The following is a 16,902-nucleotide window of genomic DNA, read 5'->3' as shown; positions in this document are numbered from 1 at the left end:
GATGTTAAAGATCACCTTACCGTCCCTGTTGGGGGGGGGTGCTAAATATTGCCTTCCTGCCCTGTTGAAGGGGGTGGGGATACTGAAGATCACCTTACCGTCCTGTTGGGGTGGGGGGGGGCTAAATATCGCCTTACCTGCTGTTGTTGGTGTGGGGGGAGATGCTAAAGATCACCTTACCGTCCCTGTTGGGGGGGGGGGCTAAATATTGCCTTACTGCCCTGTTGAAGGGGGTGGGGATACTGAAGATCACCTTACCGTCCTGTTGGGGTGGGGGGGTGCTAAATATCGCCTTACCTGCTGTTGTTGGTGTGGGGGGAGGGGGAGATGCTAAAGATCGCCTTACCGTCCTGTTAGGGAGGGGGGTGTTAAATATTGCCTTACTGCCTTGTTGAAGGGGGTGGGGATACGGAAGATCACCTTACATCCTGTTGTGGAGGGGAGGGGGGGGTGAATGCTGAAGATCTGATAGGAAATGTATGGTGCACACTCCATAATACTGCCCCATCATCACTCAGCTCATGACAGGTGCTAACTTTCCATAATTTCAATGAAATGCAAACAACTTAACCATTTTGTCCTTGAGAGTCAAATCTAATATCTCAAATCAAAAATTGACATACTCCAGTGACAGCATAAAGAGTTTTAAAAGGTTGTGGCAAAACGGCTCCAAACTTGAAAATGTCGATGACATCATGAACTGCAGTATACCGGATGGAGTGTACATAAACCATTATGTGTAGACATTTGTACACTTACAGGGCCTTCAGAAAGTATTCACACCCCTTGACTTTTCTCTTATTTTGTTCTTTTGCAGCCTGAATTTAAAATGAATTAAATTTAAGTTTTTTGTCACCGATGTATACAAAATACCCCATGATGACAAAGTGAAAACATGTTTTTAGAATTTTTTTACAAATTAATTCAAAATGAAAAGCTGAAATGTCTTGCATAAATAAGTCTTCAACCTCCTGAGTCACTACTTTATCTAAGCGCATATGGCACTGATTACAGGTTCCAGTCATCTTGAGTACGTCTGTATCAGCTTTGTTACATCTGGATTTTGGGATTTTCTCCCATTCTTCCTTATAGACTTGTTCAAGTTCTGTCAAGTTGTATGGGGAGTGTCGGTGAACAGCAATCTTCAAGTCTTTCCACAAATTCTCAATGGGATTCAAGTCTGGGCTTTGGCTGAGCCACTCAAGGACTTTCACGTTCTTGTTCTGAAGTCATTCCAGTGTTGCTTTGGCTGCGTGATTGGGGTCATTGTTCTGTTGGAACATAAAGCTTTGCTGCAGTCCAAGGTCTTTTGCACTCTGAAGCAGGTTCCCCTCAATGATTGGCCTGCATTTCATGGCATTCATTTTTCCCGTTATCCTTATAAGTCTCCCAGTCCCTGCTACTGCAAAGCATCCCAATAGCATGATGCTGCCACCACCATGCTTCATGGGAGGGATGGTGTGAGATGGATGATGAACTGTACTTGGTTTCAGCCAGACATAGCGCTTTGCATTCAGGCCATACATTTAAATTTTCATCTCATCAGACCACAGAATCTTTTACCTCATGTTCTCAGAGTCTTTCACGTGCCTTTTTGCAAACCCCAGGTGTGCTGTGATGTATCTTTTCTCAGGAATGGCTTCCGTCTGGCCACTCTCCCATAAAGCCGAGATTTGTGAAGTGCTGCAGAGATTGCTGTCCTTCCAGTGGGTTTTCCCATCTCAGCCAAGGAACTCTGTAGTTCTGTCAGAGTGGTCATTGAGTTCTTAGTCACTTCCCTGACCAAGGTCCTTCTTGCCCAGTTTCTCAGTTTTGTCAGACAGCCAGCTCTCAGAAGAGTCTGGGTAGTTCCATATTCTTTCCATTCCCTAATGATGGAGCTCACTGTGCTCTTGGGAACATTCAACACTCCAAAAATTGTTTTATACCCTTCACAATTCTGTCTCGGATAGAACAGACAGGACAGTTCCTTGGACTTCATAGTAGAGTTTCAGCTCACACATGCACTTTCAACTGTGTGACCTTGTATAGAAAGGTGCGTTTCTTTCTCAATAATGTTCAATCAAATGGATTGACCACAGGTGGACTCCAATCAAGTTATAGAGACATCTCAACGATGATGAAAGGAAATTTGATGAAGCTGAGCTCAATTTGGGTTGTCATAACAAAGGGGTTGCATACTTATTCATACAAGATATTTCTGATTTTCATTTTTAATTAATGTATAAAAATTTCCAAAAACATGTTTTCACTGTCATTATGTGGTATTTTGTGTGGATTGGTGATACAAAATTTATATTTAATCATTTTAAATTCAGGCTGTAACACAACAAAATGTGACAACAGTCAAGGGGTGTGAAAAGTAGAACCACTGGACCTGTAGCTTATCTGGGCCCTGACCTAATTTTGGAATCCAAATTTGATACCATTCTGACTGGTGAGTCTGGAGAGAAGTGTTTTTGAAGGAATTTACAGGATTTTCCCAAACATTTCCTAAGTCCACCATTTTGAGACACTTCTAGTCATGTGATCGGCATGGCGTCCACAATTTAACATCAGGACTCTGTCCTAATGTTGCAACCCAAATTTAGTATCATTCTGACTGGTGGGTCTGGAGAAGAAGATTTTTTGAAGGAATTTGTGATTTTCCCAAAAATTGAACAAGTCGGCCATTTTGACACACTTCTGGTCACATGATTGGAATGACTGACAATTTAACATCCTGACCCTGGCCTAATGTTGCAACCAAAATTTGGTGGCATTCTGACTGGTTAGTCTCGAGAAGAAGATTTTGGAAGGAATTTACACGATTTTCCAAATATTAACGAGAAATTTACTAAGTCAGCCATTTTGATTGACTTAAAGTCATGTGACCAGACTGAGCTTTGCAATTCCTGTTACCAGTCCGGAGAGAAACGTTGCTGCCAAATTTCAGCCGGATTGGCCCAGCGATTTGGGCGGAGAGTTCGAAAAAGGAGACAGACAGACGGACGGATGGACGGTGCACGATGACAACACTTATGTTTGGGGGGTAGACGGAGGAATTTCAAAGGAAAGAAAGGATCGTATAGAGTTGCTTGGTCCATGGATATGCAGGAGACATCACGAAGTAAATTAAGTAGGGAAACTGTGAGCATAAGTGTTGCATGTCACCACACGAGGAGTGGGCTGTGTTAATTAGATAGGGATTAAGGATAATTTCGAACTACGCCCCTGGAGTGGATGATTAATGAGCATAACATTAGTAAGAGGAAGAAAAGGTGTTTCAGAAGAAAACGGGGGAAGCCGCTCATTGCAGGAGAGGAAAGGTCATACTGTTTTGTAGTTTAGGATAGAATCAGTGGTCGGAACACGAGTAGAAAGAAGAGACAGAAGCGAGTGAGACAGCAGGATTGGTGGTTGAAAGAGAAGGGCACTCCTGTTGGCTTCCCCTCGACGCGGTGAAGAAGACCGCACGATTCTTGTGTCCGTGCCGAGGTGAGTTGGCTCGTGTGGAGGAGCAAGACGCCGGACTTTGACTTTTGGCTGAATTGTGTGGGACCAACCTAAAAGCCTCGTGTCGAGCCATCAGGGGAAAGAGACGGCACCATTCTGCAAAGCAGTGGCATTTGTGAGGGTGATTGACGCAAGAAGCTGCACGGCGGTCTCTGAGCCTTGGCGTTGAGTATCGCTGCCCAAATTACCTCCCATACATTTGCCTACCCAGAGAGTGGATGCGCACCATTTTTGGTGCATTTTCTCGTGCAGTGACAAAGCGTTTTGGTGACTTTCAAGATACCGAAACTCACTTCTGGACCTGATTGGGGCCAAACAGAACATGTTTTCAACAAATTACTCGACAAAATAAAGCACTTGTTTGTTTTTTTTGCCTCGGTTCCTAAGCGGCTTACATCCTCTCTTGCTCCAACGAAGGGCTCAAACCCAAAACATCAGCTTCACTTTGCTCCCCACGGTGGTTAGCATATATTGATTAACTTTCAGTTGATAAAATCGAACTCCAATATTGTTTGTTGATTTACTGACTTGAGCTGATTTACCGATTCCAGTGGGTATCGTTTATTATTGAGATTGTAGTACACTTGTAGTTGAAGAAAGTTTGTATTATTAGTCTGGTTCAAATCTCCAATCTCATTGGTCTGCACATGTCACCATCAATTAGGCTGTTTACTGCCACGGAATTAATTTTGGAATCATAATTGCAAAAGTGTAACCGCTTGACCATTCCTCGGACAGAATCACAGCGAGACGATCAATCGGGCCACGGGGACCATAACATGTCCCCTTTGTTTCTGGCAGAATCCGTTTGTTTAACTGAAGCAAAGAAACAAAGACTGATTATAAATGTGTTTATTTAGAAAATACATCATATTTGAGCTTGCATGTAATGCACAACCAGTACAAAGTCATTTTGGTTTATTTTAACTGTTTGCATCAGATAAAGGTGTCGGTGCAGGAAAAGTTCCAAAACTCTGCAACAAGCATGTCTGTGGTGTCAGTTGTTGTTAAACATGTCATATTTTAAACAAATAATGAAAAGCCTTTCTTCATCTAGTTCATACGAATATCAAGCATCAAAAATTAATCGGATGATTTTCCTTTGCACAGTTTGTATATGCTGAAGAAAGCCAATTATAAAATGGTTAAAAATATCAGAGGCAATATGAACAAAGGAAAGTGATGATTACAAAGCTTCATTTGACATTTCTTAAGAAGTGATGTCATACTGCACAGGTGACACCAAGCTTCAAATGGCCATGAACCTTGAGCAATCAATTGAAATAGTTCCAGCCATCTTGTAACTGTGTCTATTCGAGATGGTTAAATGAGGGTGCAACATCCAGGTACATTATTGGATGTGAAGTAACTGCTCAGTACGTTGTTGCGGTTTTGTTACAACACGGTGTCCTTTCACCATATACATCGTTTGGTGCAAAGTTCCATGGTTATTTACAAACAAGAATTGCGAATAAAATTAATTGGGGCCAAACGGAACATGTTTTCAACAAATTGCTCAACAAAATAAAGCACTTTTTTTTTGCATAGGTTCCTAATTGCCGACGTATAAAAACACCATAAGGAAATAAATATGTACAACATCCTGTGGTAGGTAGCAAATGAAATGCATCAATTGAAGCACTCGAGAATAAATAAATAAGTCGGTCTCAATTGCAAAGAAAGAATGTGGCTTTTAACAACCAATGAGCAAAGTGTGGATGTAAAGTGGTATATCTCGGTTAGTGGTCCAAAGAACACACTAATCCGTCATCACGCTAACGGCAATAGGCACTTGCACAGATTCTAGTTGTTGAGATCAAGTAAAAATCCAGCTTAATTGAGCGAATATTTATGCACAATGAATCCTGAAAGTGAAAGTTGATGAAATCCTGAAAGTTGTGCCATATAGTTAAAGGGACCATACACAAATGAATGTGACACTTGGGGGGATTGGGGAAGGAGTTGTTAAGCTGGGCGTCACGGGAGGGGGGGGGAGAAGGTTGTAAGAATCAGTCATGTCATGGCATCTTCTTCTCAGGTACAGCCATCTTGAATTTCCCCTCTACCCTGACAGGATGTGTCAATTTAGACGGGCCGATCTTTCACTTCAATTCATCCAAAATTGCCAGATGCGCTGTTTAAATCATTTATTCGAGACTACGAGTGGGTATCTCTGAAAAAGGAAAACTGGAGGTTTAACTGCGAGTTTGTAAGATTTGGAGGGAGCTGAAGGGCAACACTAAATCAGTAACTGAGCTGTCAGATCCTACCGATAAATAAAGAAACTTGCAGAATGGAAGCCGATCGAAAGAAAAAAAAGTTGACCGTGCTCTCATTCATCAAGTCACATTTTTTTACAATGTGGGTTCGGCGAAGCACATCAAGCATCACAGGGGTGAGGGGGGGGGTGTCAAAAAAAAACTGTCGAAATAGTCATGTACTTTGTATATGGCCCCAAAACTATAAGATTGTGTAGAGTATGGGTGGTGTATCTACAAGCATAATACAAGATATAAATGGCACACGGGATCCAGCTTTACATCAAAGGCAAGGAATGACTATTAACCAAGTATAATAGTTGGTAAATAACGCTTTAAAATAGCTTTATAAACATTAAACAACGCTGGGTGTTGAGGCGTAACCGGGAATAAGGCGTAAATGTCCTGACATTTTGTACATAAAACGAGTGTCAGGCAGGAGGCAGACGATCACAATTAGAGCTCCTTTAATCGTGTAAAGAGTTAGACAAGCTCGACCAACAGAATAGTGGAGAGGGGGTAAGGCCCATTATGGTATCAATCTGGCAAGTAACCGTACAGAGGCGGGTTGGAACGTCTTGCCTTCACATCGTTACAATGCTTAAAATGCATACAAATCTAGTAATTGGTATAGTATGGAGTGAAGGTTAAACTAAACGTGTGTCAAAGCTTTCACCCCATTTTTGAAAAGCTTGTCATAATCCCTATCATGTACACCGACACAAGCCTGTGTGATTATTACACTCAACACATCATTAAAGACTTTCTTCTCCGCTCTCTCCTTTTCAGTCTTTCCAGCATGTGTACAACACGCTGCTTGTGTGTGGTTTGGGTAGTATCAAGAGGTCACCCTGAGCACACCTCAGGTTCTTTGGAATCATCTTGCATTCCTTGGTATTCTGGACACCTTCTACCCAGATCCACACACGTTTTGCTTGAGGGTACTCAAACCAATCATCCAGCTTCTCCATCAACTCTTCACTTTGCTGTCATCCATGGCGTTTGGCCCTTTTCGCACCCAGGATTCATGAGAGGTATCAGTGAGGAAGAGGAGTGGGGGATCTTTAAAGGACAATTTGTCTGGCATGCATCATGTGAATTTGTAAGATCTTGAGTGCTAGTTTGGGGTTTTTCACAGCAAACTGTCATGCACTGTTATAAGCGCACTATCCAAGAATGTCTCCCATTAAAAGTGGTTTCATGACTGTTAGATACATGTGCCTAAGGAGACCTATGAAGGGTCTGTCAGAAATAAATAAAATAATATAAACAAATGTTGCAGGTAAAATGGAATATACTGACTCTGAATAAAACTAGAACATCAAAGTTAAGAAAAATAGTTTAATTTGGAATGAATTTCAAACAAAATAACAACAGCACGTTAGATACTGCGCAAATAAATCCCAAAATGTACCCACTGTCAATCAATGTCTGGATTTCATAATAAGTTGGCACTTTGGAATCAAAACAACTTATGGTTGTGAATAATAACTGTAACATATTTTAACAATAGGATTTTCAGCGTTTGAGTCCAGTGAGGCCACTAGCTCGGTCGTTTCACTGGTTTTAATCAGTTGTACAGACAAGAAAACCTCCGTTACTGGTTTTCCAACCTAATGCCGTTTCCCTCGAGCTGCTCAGACAGGTGTAGGTGTATGCAAATACTGCAGGTAGATGTATAAATTAATTCTTAGCCTGTTTACAAAGCATAGTACAAAAATGTAAAAATAAGACAAGTTTTCCAAAAAAAAAACCTCAACACATTGTACAAAATTACCGTTCAGTACAAAATATAGTATTTATATCCTATGTACAGCAGTCCCAAGTTGGATGCATTTAATGCATGCGTATCACTGCAAACACACAAAAGTGGGAAGGGGCAAAGATATTGAGAGGAAGAAGAGATTTAGTTCACACATGCAAGTTTGATGGTTGAGCAGCCAAAGAGGTTATAGCAAAGCCAAGGTTCTGAATCATTCAATAAATAACTTTAAATATCATCATCATCATCATCGTCATCTCATCTCATCTCATCCTCTATATTGAGCATCTTTTCTGCCAAAGCAGTTTTTGACTTGGGTTACAATATTGGATGGGTCGCCACTCTGACAGTATTTATATATCAGGGGGAGTTGTTTTTGACCTAATGGCTTCTTCTTCTTAAATAAATGTAATGTTTTCACCTAATCTTAATTTTTTTTACCTCATGGCTAATTTTGATTGATAAAAACGCATTCATATTGTGATGAAAACATTCATATTGTGATGAAAACATATTCATATTGCCACACAAATCTATCTAAATAATAATAATACACCCGAGCGGGTTTGACGGTCAGCTCGGATACAAAACTTGATGCAACTGAGTGTTAATCAACCTTAGTGACTACGGAAAGTGAAAACAGAATTCAAATTGAATTTAAAATAAACGCGTGAGGCCGCTCAAAGCAAAAATCTCCATATTCTAGGAATCATTCCAATCATCATTATACAAATTTCAAACCCGCGTTTATGGCCGTGAAATAAATACTCTAAGTGTTTTTACTCATGGGCTATGGCCAATTCTACTGCTCATGTTTGTCTATGAGATTGCATGGCTGTGACTTTCAACAGAGATTTCAACAGAGTTTGCCTATGGAGATTTCAATTGCATGGCTGTTGCTTTCAAAGCTCAGTGCCTTTCAATGTGGCACTGTCATAGGATGCCACCTTTCCAACAAGTCAGTTCATCAAATTTCTGCCCTGGTTGAGCTGGCCTGGTCAACTGCAAGAGCTGTTATTGTGAAGTGGAAACATCTAGGAGCAACAACAGCTCACTCCTGAAGTGGTAGGCCACACAAGCTCACAGAATGGGACCGCCGAGTGCTGAAGTACGGAGCGCAGAAAAATTGTCTGTCAGTTGCAACACTCACTACTGAGTTCCAAACTGACTCTGGAAGCAACGTCAGCACAAGCACTGTTCGCCGAGAGCTTCATGAAATGGGTTTCCATGGCTAAGCAGCCACACACAAGCCTAAGATCACCGTGCGCAATGCCAAGTGTCGGCTGGAGTGGTGTACAGTTCACCGCCCTTGGTCTCTGGAGCAGTGGGAACGAGTTCTCTGGAGTGATGAATCACGCTTCACCATCTGGCAGTCCGATGGACGAATCTGGGTTTGGTGGATGTCAGGAGAACGTTACCTGCCCAAATTCATAGTGCCAACTGTGAAGTTTGGTGGATGAGGAATATTTGGCTGGGACTGTTTTCATGGTTTGGGCTCGGCCCCTTAGTTCCAGTGAAGGGAAATTTAAATGCGACAGCAGACAATGACATTGTAGACAATTCTGTGCTTCCTACTTTATGGCAGCAGTTTGGGGAAGGCCCTTTCCTGTTTCAGCATGACAATGCCCCCATGCACAAACCGAAGTCCATACAGAAATGGTTTGTCAAGATCAGTGTGGAAGAACTTGACTGGCCTGAGCAGAGCCCTGACCTCAAACCCATCGAACACCATTGGGATGAATTGTAATACCGACTGTGAGCCACATCGAATCGCCCAACATCAGTGCTGACCTCACTAATGCTCTTGTGGCTGAATGGAAGCAAATCCCCACAGCAATGTTCCAACATCTCGTGGAAAGCCTTCCCAGAAGAGTGGGGACTGTTATAGCAGCAAATGGAGGACCAACTCCATATTAATGCCCATGATTTTGGAATGAGATGTTGGATGAGCAGGTGTCCACATACTCTGGCCATGCAGGGGTACCCGGCATTGTCAGGCAACGTCGGGTCTCTCTTTCCACCACCACCCCTTCCCCTGCTTCCTCCCACCCCACTACTTGAGGGACGAATTCATCGATATGGCTGAAAATAATGATGCTATAGATATTTATCCTCATCGCCATGTCATGAATCTGGGGTGTGTTCAGTTACCAAGTTTCTTGTAGAGCGCTTACCAAGTGGCTTAAGCACTCAAGCAAGCACTCCGTGAGAAACCGTTGATAAGGAACGGCTGGCTTGGCAACCGTTAGCTAGCTGCTTAGTAACAACACACCACTGGACATCTCAGCAGCATCCAGTCCATATAAAACACCGACAAAAGGACCTTTTAAAATTAAACACTTTAAATATTAATCATGAGTGTTTTCGTTGCAATGAAAACGTACCTGTTCAGACACACACACACACACACACACACACACACACACACACACACACACACACACACACACACACACACACACACACACACACACACACACACACACACACGAACTCAGCTTTATAGATGAGATGAGACAACAGTGAGACACTTCACACGAAACTGCCATATTTGCATGAAATTTCCTACTCTACTTAACCTATTCTTCTTCTTCTCCCTTTCAAAGTAATCAGCAAATAAACTTTCAATCCTCTATCATATCATTTTACCATGAGTTTTAGTTTGTTATATAAAAAAGGTTCCAATCATAAGCGCACATGCGATTGCAGACGTCGCAGCGTGATGACGTCATTCGTAGGGACGTCGTTTTCATGCTTTGCACGGAAGCAAACACGGGATATTTTTTACTTGTCACTGTCAATGCAAATTCTGGAAAGCAAACATTGAGATATTAGCAACACGTCACTGTCTCGCAAACAGAAAGTAACTGCGTTTGATGTCTATTTCTACACTATTTTCTTTCCTCTGCATAACATGAGAATTAACGTACCTTCATTAGGCTGTGTATATTAGACAGCTGTCACGATCGGTGCGGACAAAACATGTATTACCTCGTTTGAGTTGGAATCAAAATGTTACTTTTTTTCCTCAAAACGGTATCTTCATTTAATGATAGAAGATGCGTTGTTCAGTCCTCAAATGTACATGAGGCCTTTAAAACAATCTGAGCTACGTGAAGAGAAAATGATGGTGGGGATTTCTGGGCCACATAGACTGTAGAATGGGAAGCGCTTAGGACCCACAGACACAAACTCAGCTTTATATATTAGATATACACCTGGACCCCGACAATTGCGGGTTCCGCAAATTAGCGGTTGATAATTTGCGACATGCTCCTACGTTCGCAGGAAATTGCCCCACGTATTCACGGTATTCTCGGCTTTAAACATGCGTACTGTATTGTTGCTTTGTGGGATAAACATCGTTTCGCAGCATAAACACAGTTTTGCGGGATGTCTCACCAATGTAACACGTCATTCCCAGCGACGCCATCCCCCGTGAGTTACTTACAGAATGAAAACACTAACGGCATCTATTGATGTATCCAGTAATTACCAGGTCTCCACATATGGACATTACACAATGGAAACATTCAGTGCATCTCAGTGTAAATCACCATCTTGCGACAAGCAGCACCATCTGAGCTGTTACATTTTAAAAACACTCAGCATAATCTACCTGCAGATAGGAAAGACACGATGTCCTGTGAGTGAAAGAATGGAAACGTTCAGCATATCTCTTCGTGTAATTAGCAGCAATTATTATTTGTGTAATTAGCACCTTGTCCCCATTGTACCAATTCCCCGATTTTGGTGGTGTCACCATTTGCGGCCTTTTTCATGAACCAGGAACAGCCGTGAACTGATACCGTTATCCCCCTTGTCTCCATCGTAACAATGGCAAAACACTCGCAGATTTCACCCCCACACTCGCAGATTTCACCCCCACACTCGCAGATTTCACCCTGACACTCGCAGATTTTACCCTGACACCCACAGATTTTACCCTGACACTCACAGATTTTACCCTGACACTCGCAGATTTTACCCTGACATTCACGGATTTTACCCTGACATTCGCGGGTTTTACCCTGACATTCGCGGATTTTACTCTGACACTCGTGGACTTTACCCTGACATTCGTGGATTTTACGCTGACATTCGCGGATTTTACTCTGACACTTGCAGATTTTACCCTGACACTCGCGGATTTTACCCTGACACTCGCGGATTTTACCCTGACATTCGCGGATTTTACGCTGACATTCGCGGGTTTTACCGTGACACTCGCGGATTTTACCCTGACACTCGCGGACTTTACCCTGACACTCGCGGACTTTACCCTGACATTCGTGGATTTTACCCTGACATTCGCGAATTTTATTCTGACACTCGCGGATTTTACCCTGACACTCGCGGATTCTACCCTGACATTCGCGGGTTTTACCCTGACACTCGCGGATTTTACCCTGACATTCGCGGATTTTACTCTGACACTCGCGGATTTTACCCTGACACTCGCGGACTTTACCCTGACATTCGTGGATTTTACCCTGACATTCGCGGATTTTACTCTGACACTTGCAGATTTTACCCTGACATTCGCGGATTTTACCCTGACACTCGCAGATTTTACCCTGACATTTGCGGATTTTACCCTGACATTCGCGGATTTTACCCTGACACTCGTGGATTTTACCCTGACACTCGCGGATTTTACCCTGACACTCGCAGATTTTACCCTGACATTCGTGGATTTTACCCTGACATTTGCGAATTTTAACGGGTTGGGAAATCCCCAGAACCCATCCCCCCATTTCCCATTGAACAATGCCCCCACATTCGTGCTTTCAACATTCACGGGGGGTTTTTCCAAAATGTATCCCCCGCGAATGTCGGGGTCCTGGTGTGTTTACATACTCAGTGTACAAAAACATTATGAACACCATCCTAAAGGCCCGGTCACACCTTGATGTTTTAGCCAGCGATGGCAACGTATTAAAATGTATCTAAAACGCTGGCTTATGTTGAACTTTTGATGTTTTTTTTTTAAAGATTCGGACGTATTCAAAGCGACTTGGTCTTATGTATAACGCATTGGTAACTACACAGAACGTTTCGTTGTGTTATAAATAACTTATACCAACGAATGCTGAACCTGTTGTCAGCCTACACAACCGATGCCCAACGATAGTCTAACTTAGGCATAGCACGTTGCACGCATCGCCGACGAGGTCGTGACGTAGCCTATTAAAAGGCTGACGCACAACGATTAGAATCATAACTGCCGTAGAAATGGAAGTGTCAACATCGCGGTCACACCTTGGCGATCTTGCCAGCGTATGCCGACCTAAGAAAAATGTGTCTAAAACGTTGGGACACGTCAAATACGGTATGAGTAAGTTTGGTATACGTGAGTAGAACGCTAAAGTACGCTATCATACGTCGTAGTAAGTAGAGTACGTTAAGAAATTTTAAACATGTTCAAAATTTTACGACGTACTCGGCGTATGACACACGTTCCGCATGCGATGGGGATAAGTTTTACACACGATATGTGGACGCTTACACACGTCCACAAAGGCTACTTATAAGCTACTCATAAGTCGAAACACGTCGCGGTAATGTCTTTTTTACGCGAAACTTATTTCTAACTTATGTTTGACGTGCTTTGAACCAATTCTTTACGTAGTCCCAACACACATCGACATATGTAGACGTATTCCAATGACGTCTTCCGGTCGACAAAAAAAAATAAATGAACGTGTTTCTAGCTTACAACTGCCATATAAAGACGTGTTCCCAGCGATTTTGGGAATTGGTATATAAAAATGGTGTTCATAAAAGGGGAACCCAACAATGTTTTCGAGTCCTTTTTGAGTCGATGTCCATGTCAGCAGTAACAGTATCAGTATCAGTATTAGTATTAGTATTAGTAGTAGTTTGTTCATGTTGGCAGTAGTAGGTGAGTGTGAGGGGGAGGGTGTGGGTTATGATGGATCGTCCTTGCGTTTAACGATTTAAATGATAAACTCAACGATTTAAATGGCTGCATCTCCACTATTGAAAGTAGACGCTTGCGCTCAACAATTGGATTTTTTTTACACTCAACGACTTTTAAACGGTACCACTCAGCTATTTTCATTGTTTACAATGAACGATTTAAATTGCTGTCACTCGCCTTTGTTTTTTGACGCTGGGGTTTGGAAATTTGAAGCATTTCTTCTGAACGTGTTAAAACGCTCAAACTTGACTATTTTAAATAGACGCTGCCGATGGACAATTGGAATCATAGCCAAGCTAGACATCGAAGTGTGAACATCCTCGTCATGCCATAGAAAAGTTTGAAGAATGCTGCAAATAAGTGTCCTGGCCGTGGCCGTGGACGCTGACACAAGGACGATCCATTATACCGACGTCTTTCAGCCTATGAGTAACTTAAAAGTAACGTCTGTCGACGTGTGGCAACGATCGTGTAACGTGCCAACAACACGTTAATCATAGGTTAGAAATAAGTTTCGGGTACGCTAAACATTACCTCGGCGTGTCTCAACTTATGATTAACTTACAAGTAGCATGTGTTGACGTCTGTCAACGATCGCAGACCAGCATACAACTTGTGGCCAGCGTAGCGGAACGTGTGAGTCATACGCCGGCATACGTCGCGAAATTTCAAGCATGAAAAAATTTGAGGACAACCGAAAAGTACAACGTTTAAAGCCAACGTACAACGACGTATGGCAGTGTTTTTCAGCGTGCTCTCAATGTTATCAAAACTTACCCATAACGTATTCAACGTGTGCCAGCGTTTTAGAAAAAAAATTCAAAAATCGGCATGCGTTGGCTAAAACGTCAAGGTGTGACCGGGCCTTAATATTGAGTTGCACTCCCTATTGCCCTCAGAACAGCCTCAATTTGTCGGGGCATGGACTCTACAAGGTGTTGAAAGCGTTCCACAGGGATGTCGGCCCATGTTGACTCCAATGCTTCCCACAGTTGTGTCACGTTGGCTTGGAGGGGATGTCTACTCCAAATAGCTTGTTCCATCTCATCTCACAGATGCTCAGTTTGATTGAGATCTGATGACTGGGCAAGCCACTGCAGTAACGTGAATTCATGATCCTGTTTGTGGAACCATTCCTGGGCAATCCTAGCCTTGAGGCATTGGACATTATTCTGCTGAAGAAATCCATTCGCAGATGGACACACTGCTGCAATGAAGGGATGCACCTGATTGGCAATGATGTTCAGATATCCTGTGATATTCAAATGTTGCTCCACTTTTATCAAGAGGCCCAATGTGTGCCATGAAAACACACCCTACACCATCACACCACCACCACCAGCCTGCAATGTTGACACACGGCATGAGAGATGCATGTACTGATGTGTTTTTCTCCATACCCTAGTCCTCCAATCAGCGTGAAACAGCAGCAACCGGGATTCATCAGACCAGGCAATGTTTTTTCCAATCCTCCAGTGTCCATTGTTTTTGTTCATTAGCCCACTGTAACCACAGGTTCTTGTTTTTTTGCTGAAAGAAATGGAACTACGTACAGTCTTCGGCTGCCAAACACCATTCATGTCAAGGTGCGATGAGTTGTGCAATCTTTGATGGACTTTCAGCACAAATGTTGTACTGGAATGTCAGTTGACTACCTGTCACCCGTCTGTTGCTCTGCACAATTCGTGTCAGTCTCCTTTGGCCTCTTTAATCGATGAGCCATGATTGACCACTGGCCTGCCATTGGCTGGATGTCCTTTTGGTGGTGGACCATTCTTGATACACATGGGAAACTGTTGAGCGTGAAAAACCCAGCAGCATTGGAGTTATTGACACACTTAAACTGGTGCGCCTGACACCTACTACCATACACCGTTCAAAGGTACTTCAATCTTTTGTCTTGCCCATTCGCCCTCTGAATGGCACACATGCATAATCCATATCTCAATCATCTCAAGGCTTAAAAATTCTTCTTTAACCCATCTCCTCCCCTTCATCTACACTGATTGAAGTGGATTTAACAGGTGCAATCAATAAGGGATCATAGCTTTCACCTGGATTCACCTGATCAGTCTATTTCATGGAAAGAGCAGGTGTTCCTAATGCTTTGTACACTGAGTGTGTGTGTGTGTGTGTGTGTATGTATATATGTATATGTATATGTAGATAAATATATATATATATTAATAAATATATATATATATATATATATATATATTAATAAATAAATATATATATATATATATATATATATATATATATATATATATCCACTTGTATATACATTTAGTAAGGAACAATGTCTCTTCCTAATCATGTATCCGTATATCTATTACTATTACTTCTTTGACAGCTCTGATTACTCCCACCTACTTGTGGGATCAGCCTGGGAATGCTATTTGGCCCACAAAGGGACTGGCCGGGCCTGATGTTCAACTTGTGAAACTCTAAAAATACAGGCTCAATGCCACCTCCACTCCTTTGTTCGTATCTTCTTCTGCTTGTGCAACCTCCTTCCTGAACCAGTTCAATCACACTCTCCCTTCCAGAGCTTCAAGTTGGCAGTGCATCATCCCTAACAGTGATATTTTCTATCCTCATTCACACTGCCCTTCATCTCCACAACCAATTGTAGGTTGATATTATTCTTTCTTTCTTCTTTGTCCTCCTGCTTTATCATTTCATCACATCCATGTGTTGTCCCACTTCCCACTGTCGGTGTGTTGGGTTCTACCCTCTGCCACCTGTCTCATCTACTAGTCATATGTTTTGTGCACAAAGAGTATAACGTTCAACAAAACTCTTTTGGTTTTTTTGAAAGCATAAATTTTCTCTTTTATTTTTATTTTAAAAGAAAATGTATCTGCACTCTGACTAATGCTTCAAAACATAAAGATTAAAACTCTTTAATTTAAATAATTTAATACAGATTAAAAAGCAAAAATAACACAAGCGGTGTCACAGATGCCATCATATCTTATGTAAAGGTTATATACATGGTAAAAATATTCATTTAATTGAACTTGGCTTTGCAATAATCTCCACAAGGCTCTTCACCATTTGTTATACATACAAAAAAGGTTAAAGAGAAGCCATTGGGACTCACCTTCTGCCAGCAGCCAGGCAGTGGAAGACCATCAGAGCCCTGGGTCAAAGGGACAGGGACACAGTGCATGAGTGAGACATGGGAAGACGATGATGCAAAGACAAAGATTATTGGTGAATTATGCCTGCTGAACCCAGGGAAATGGTGTGGGGAAAACCCACCAAACTCATATTTTGGCTGTCTTTAATGAGTCGTGTAATTGTGCAACATAAATTAAATTGATATATATATATATATATATATATATATATATATATATATATATATATATATATATATATATATATATATATATACATACATATATATATATATATACATATATATATACATACAT

At 41.9% G+C, this 16,902-nt stretch overlaps 1 protein-coding gene across 20 annotated transcripts in view; it reads right to left on the bottom strand.

Annotated features, from left to right (window-relative positions):
• Window positions 1-4,331: 4,331 nt before the first annotated feature.
• LOC147027055 (uncharacterized) overlaps window positions 4,332-16,902 on the bottom strand; it is a 138,559-nt gene continuing 125,988 nt past the window's right edge. For 18 of the 20 annotated variants that reach the window (XM_085883180.1, XM_085883179.1, XM_085883181.1 and 15 more), the window contains 2 exons: window positions 16,566-16,604; window positions 4,332-6,761 (listed from right to left, as the gene is read on the bottom strand). In XM_085883180.1, coding sequence (XP_085739306.1) covers window positions 6,732-6,761; window positions 16,566-16,604 — 69 coding nt within the window. In that variant the 3' untranslated portion in view covers window positions 4,332-6,731. Of the gene's footprint in view, window positions 7,607-16,565; window positions 16,605-16,902 lie in introns of all 20 variants that reach the window. The other 2 variants (XM_085883168.1, XM_085883178.1) reach the window with 1 other exon arrangement.

Source organism: Eptatretus burgeri, chromosome 5, assembly GCF_056783735.1.
Source record: "Eptatretus burgeri isolate ZD-2024b chromosome 5, Ebu_testis_v1, whole genome shotgun sequence".
In the NCBI taxonomy this organism is placed as follows: domain Eukaryota; kingdom Metazoa; phylum Chordata; class Myxini; order Myxiniformes; family Myxinidae; genus Eptatretus; species Eptatretus burgeri.
This window is presented reverse-complemented; position numbering and strand designations above follow the sequence as displayed.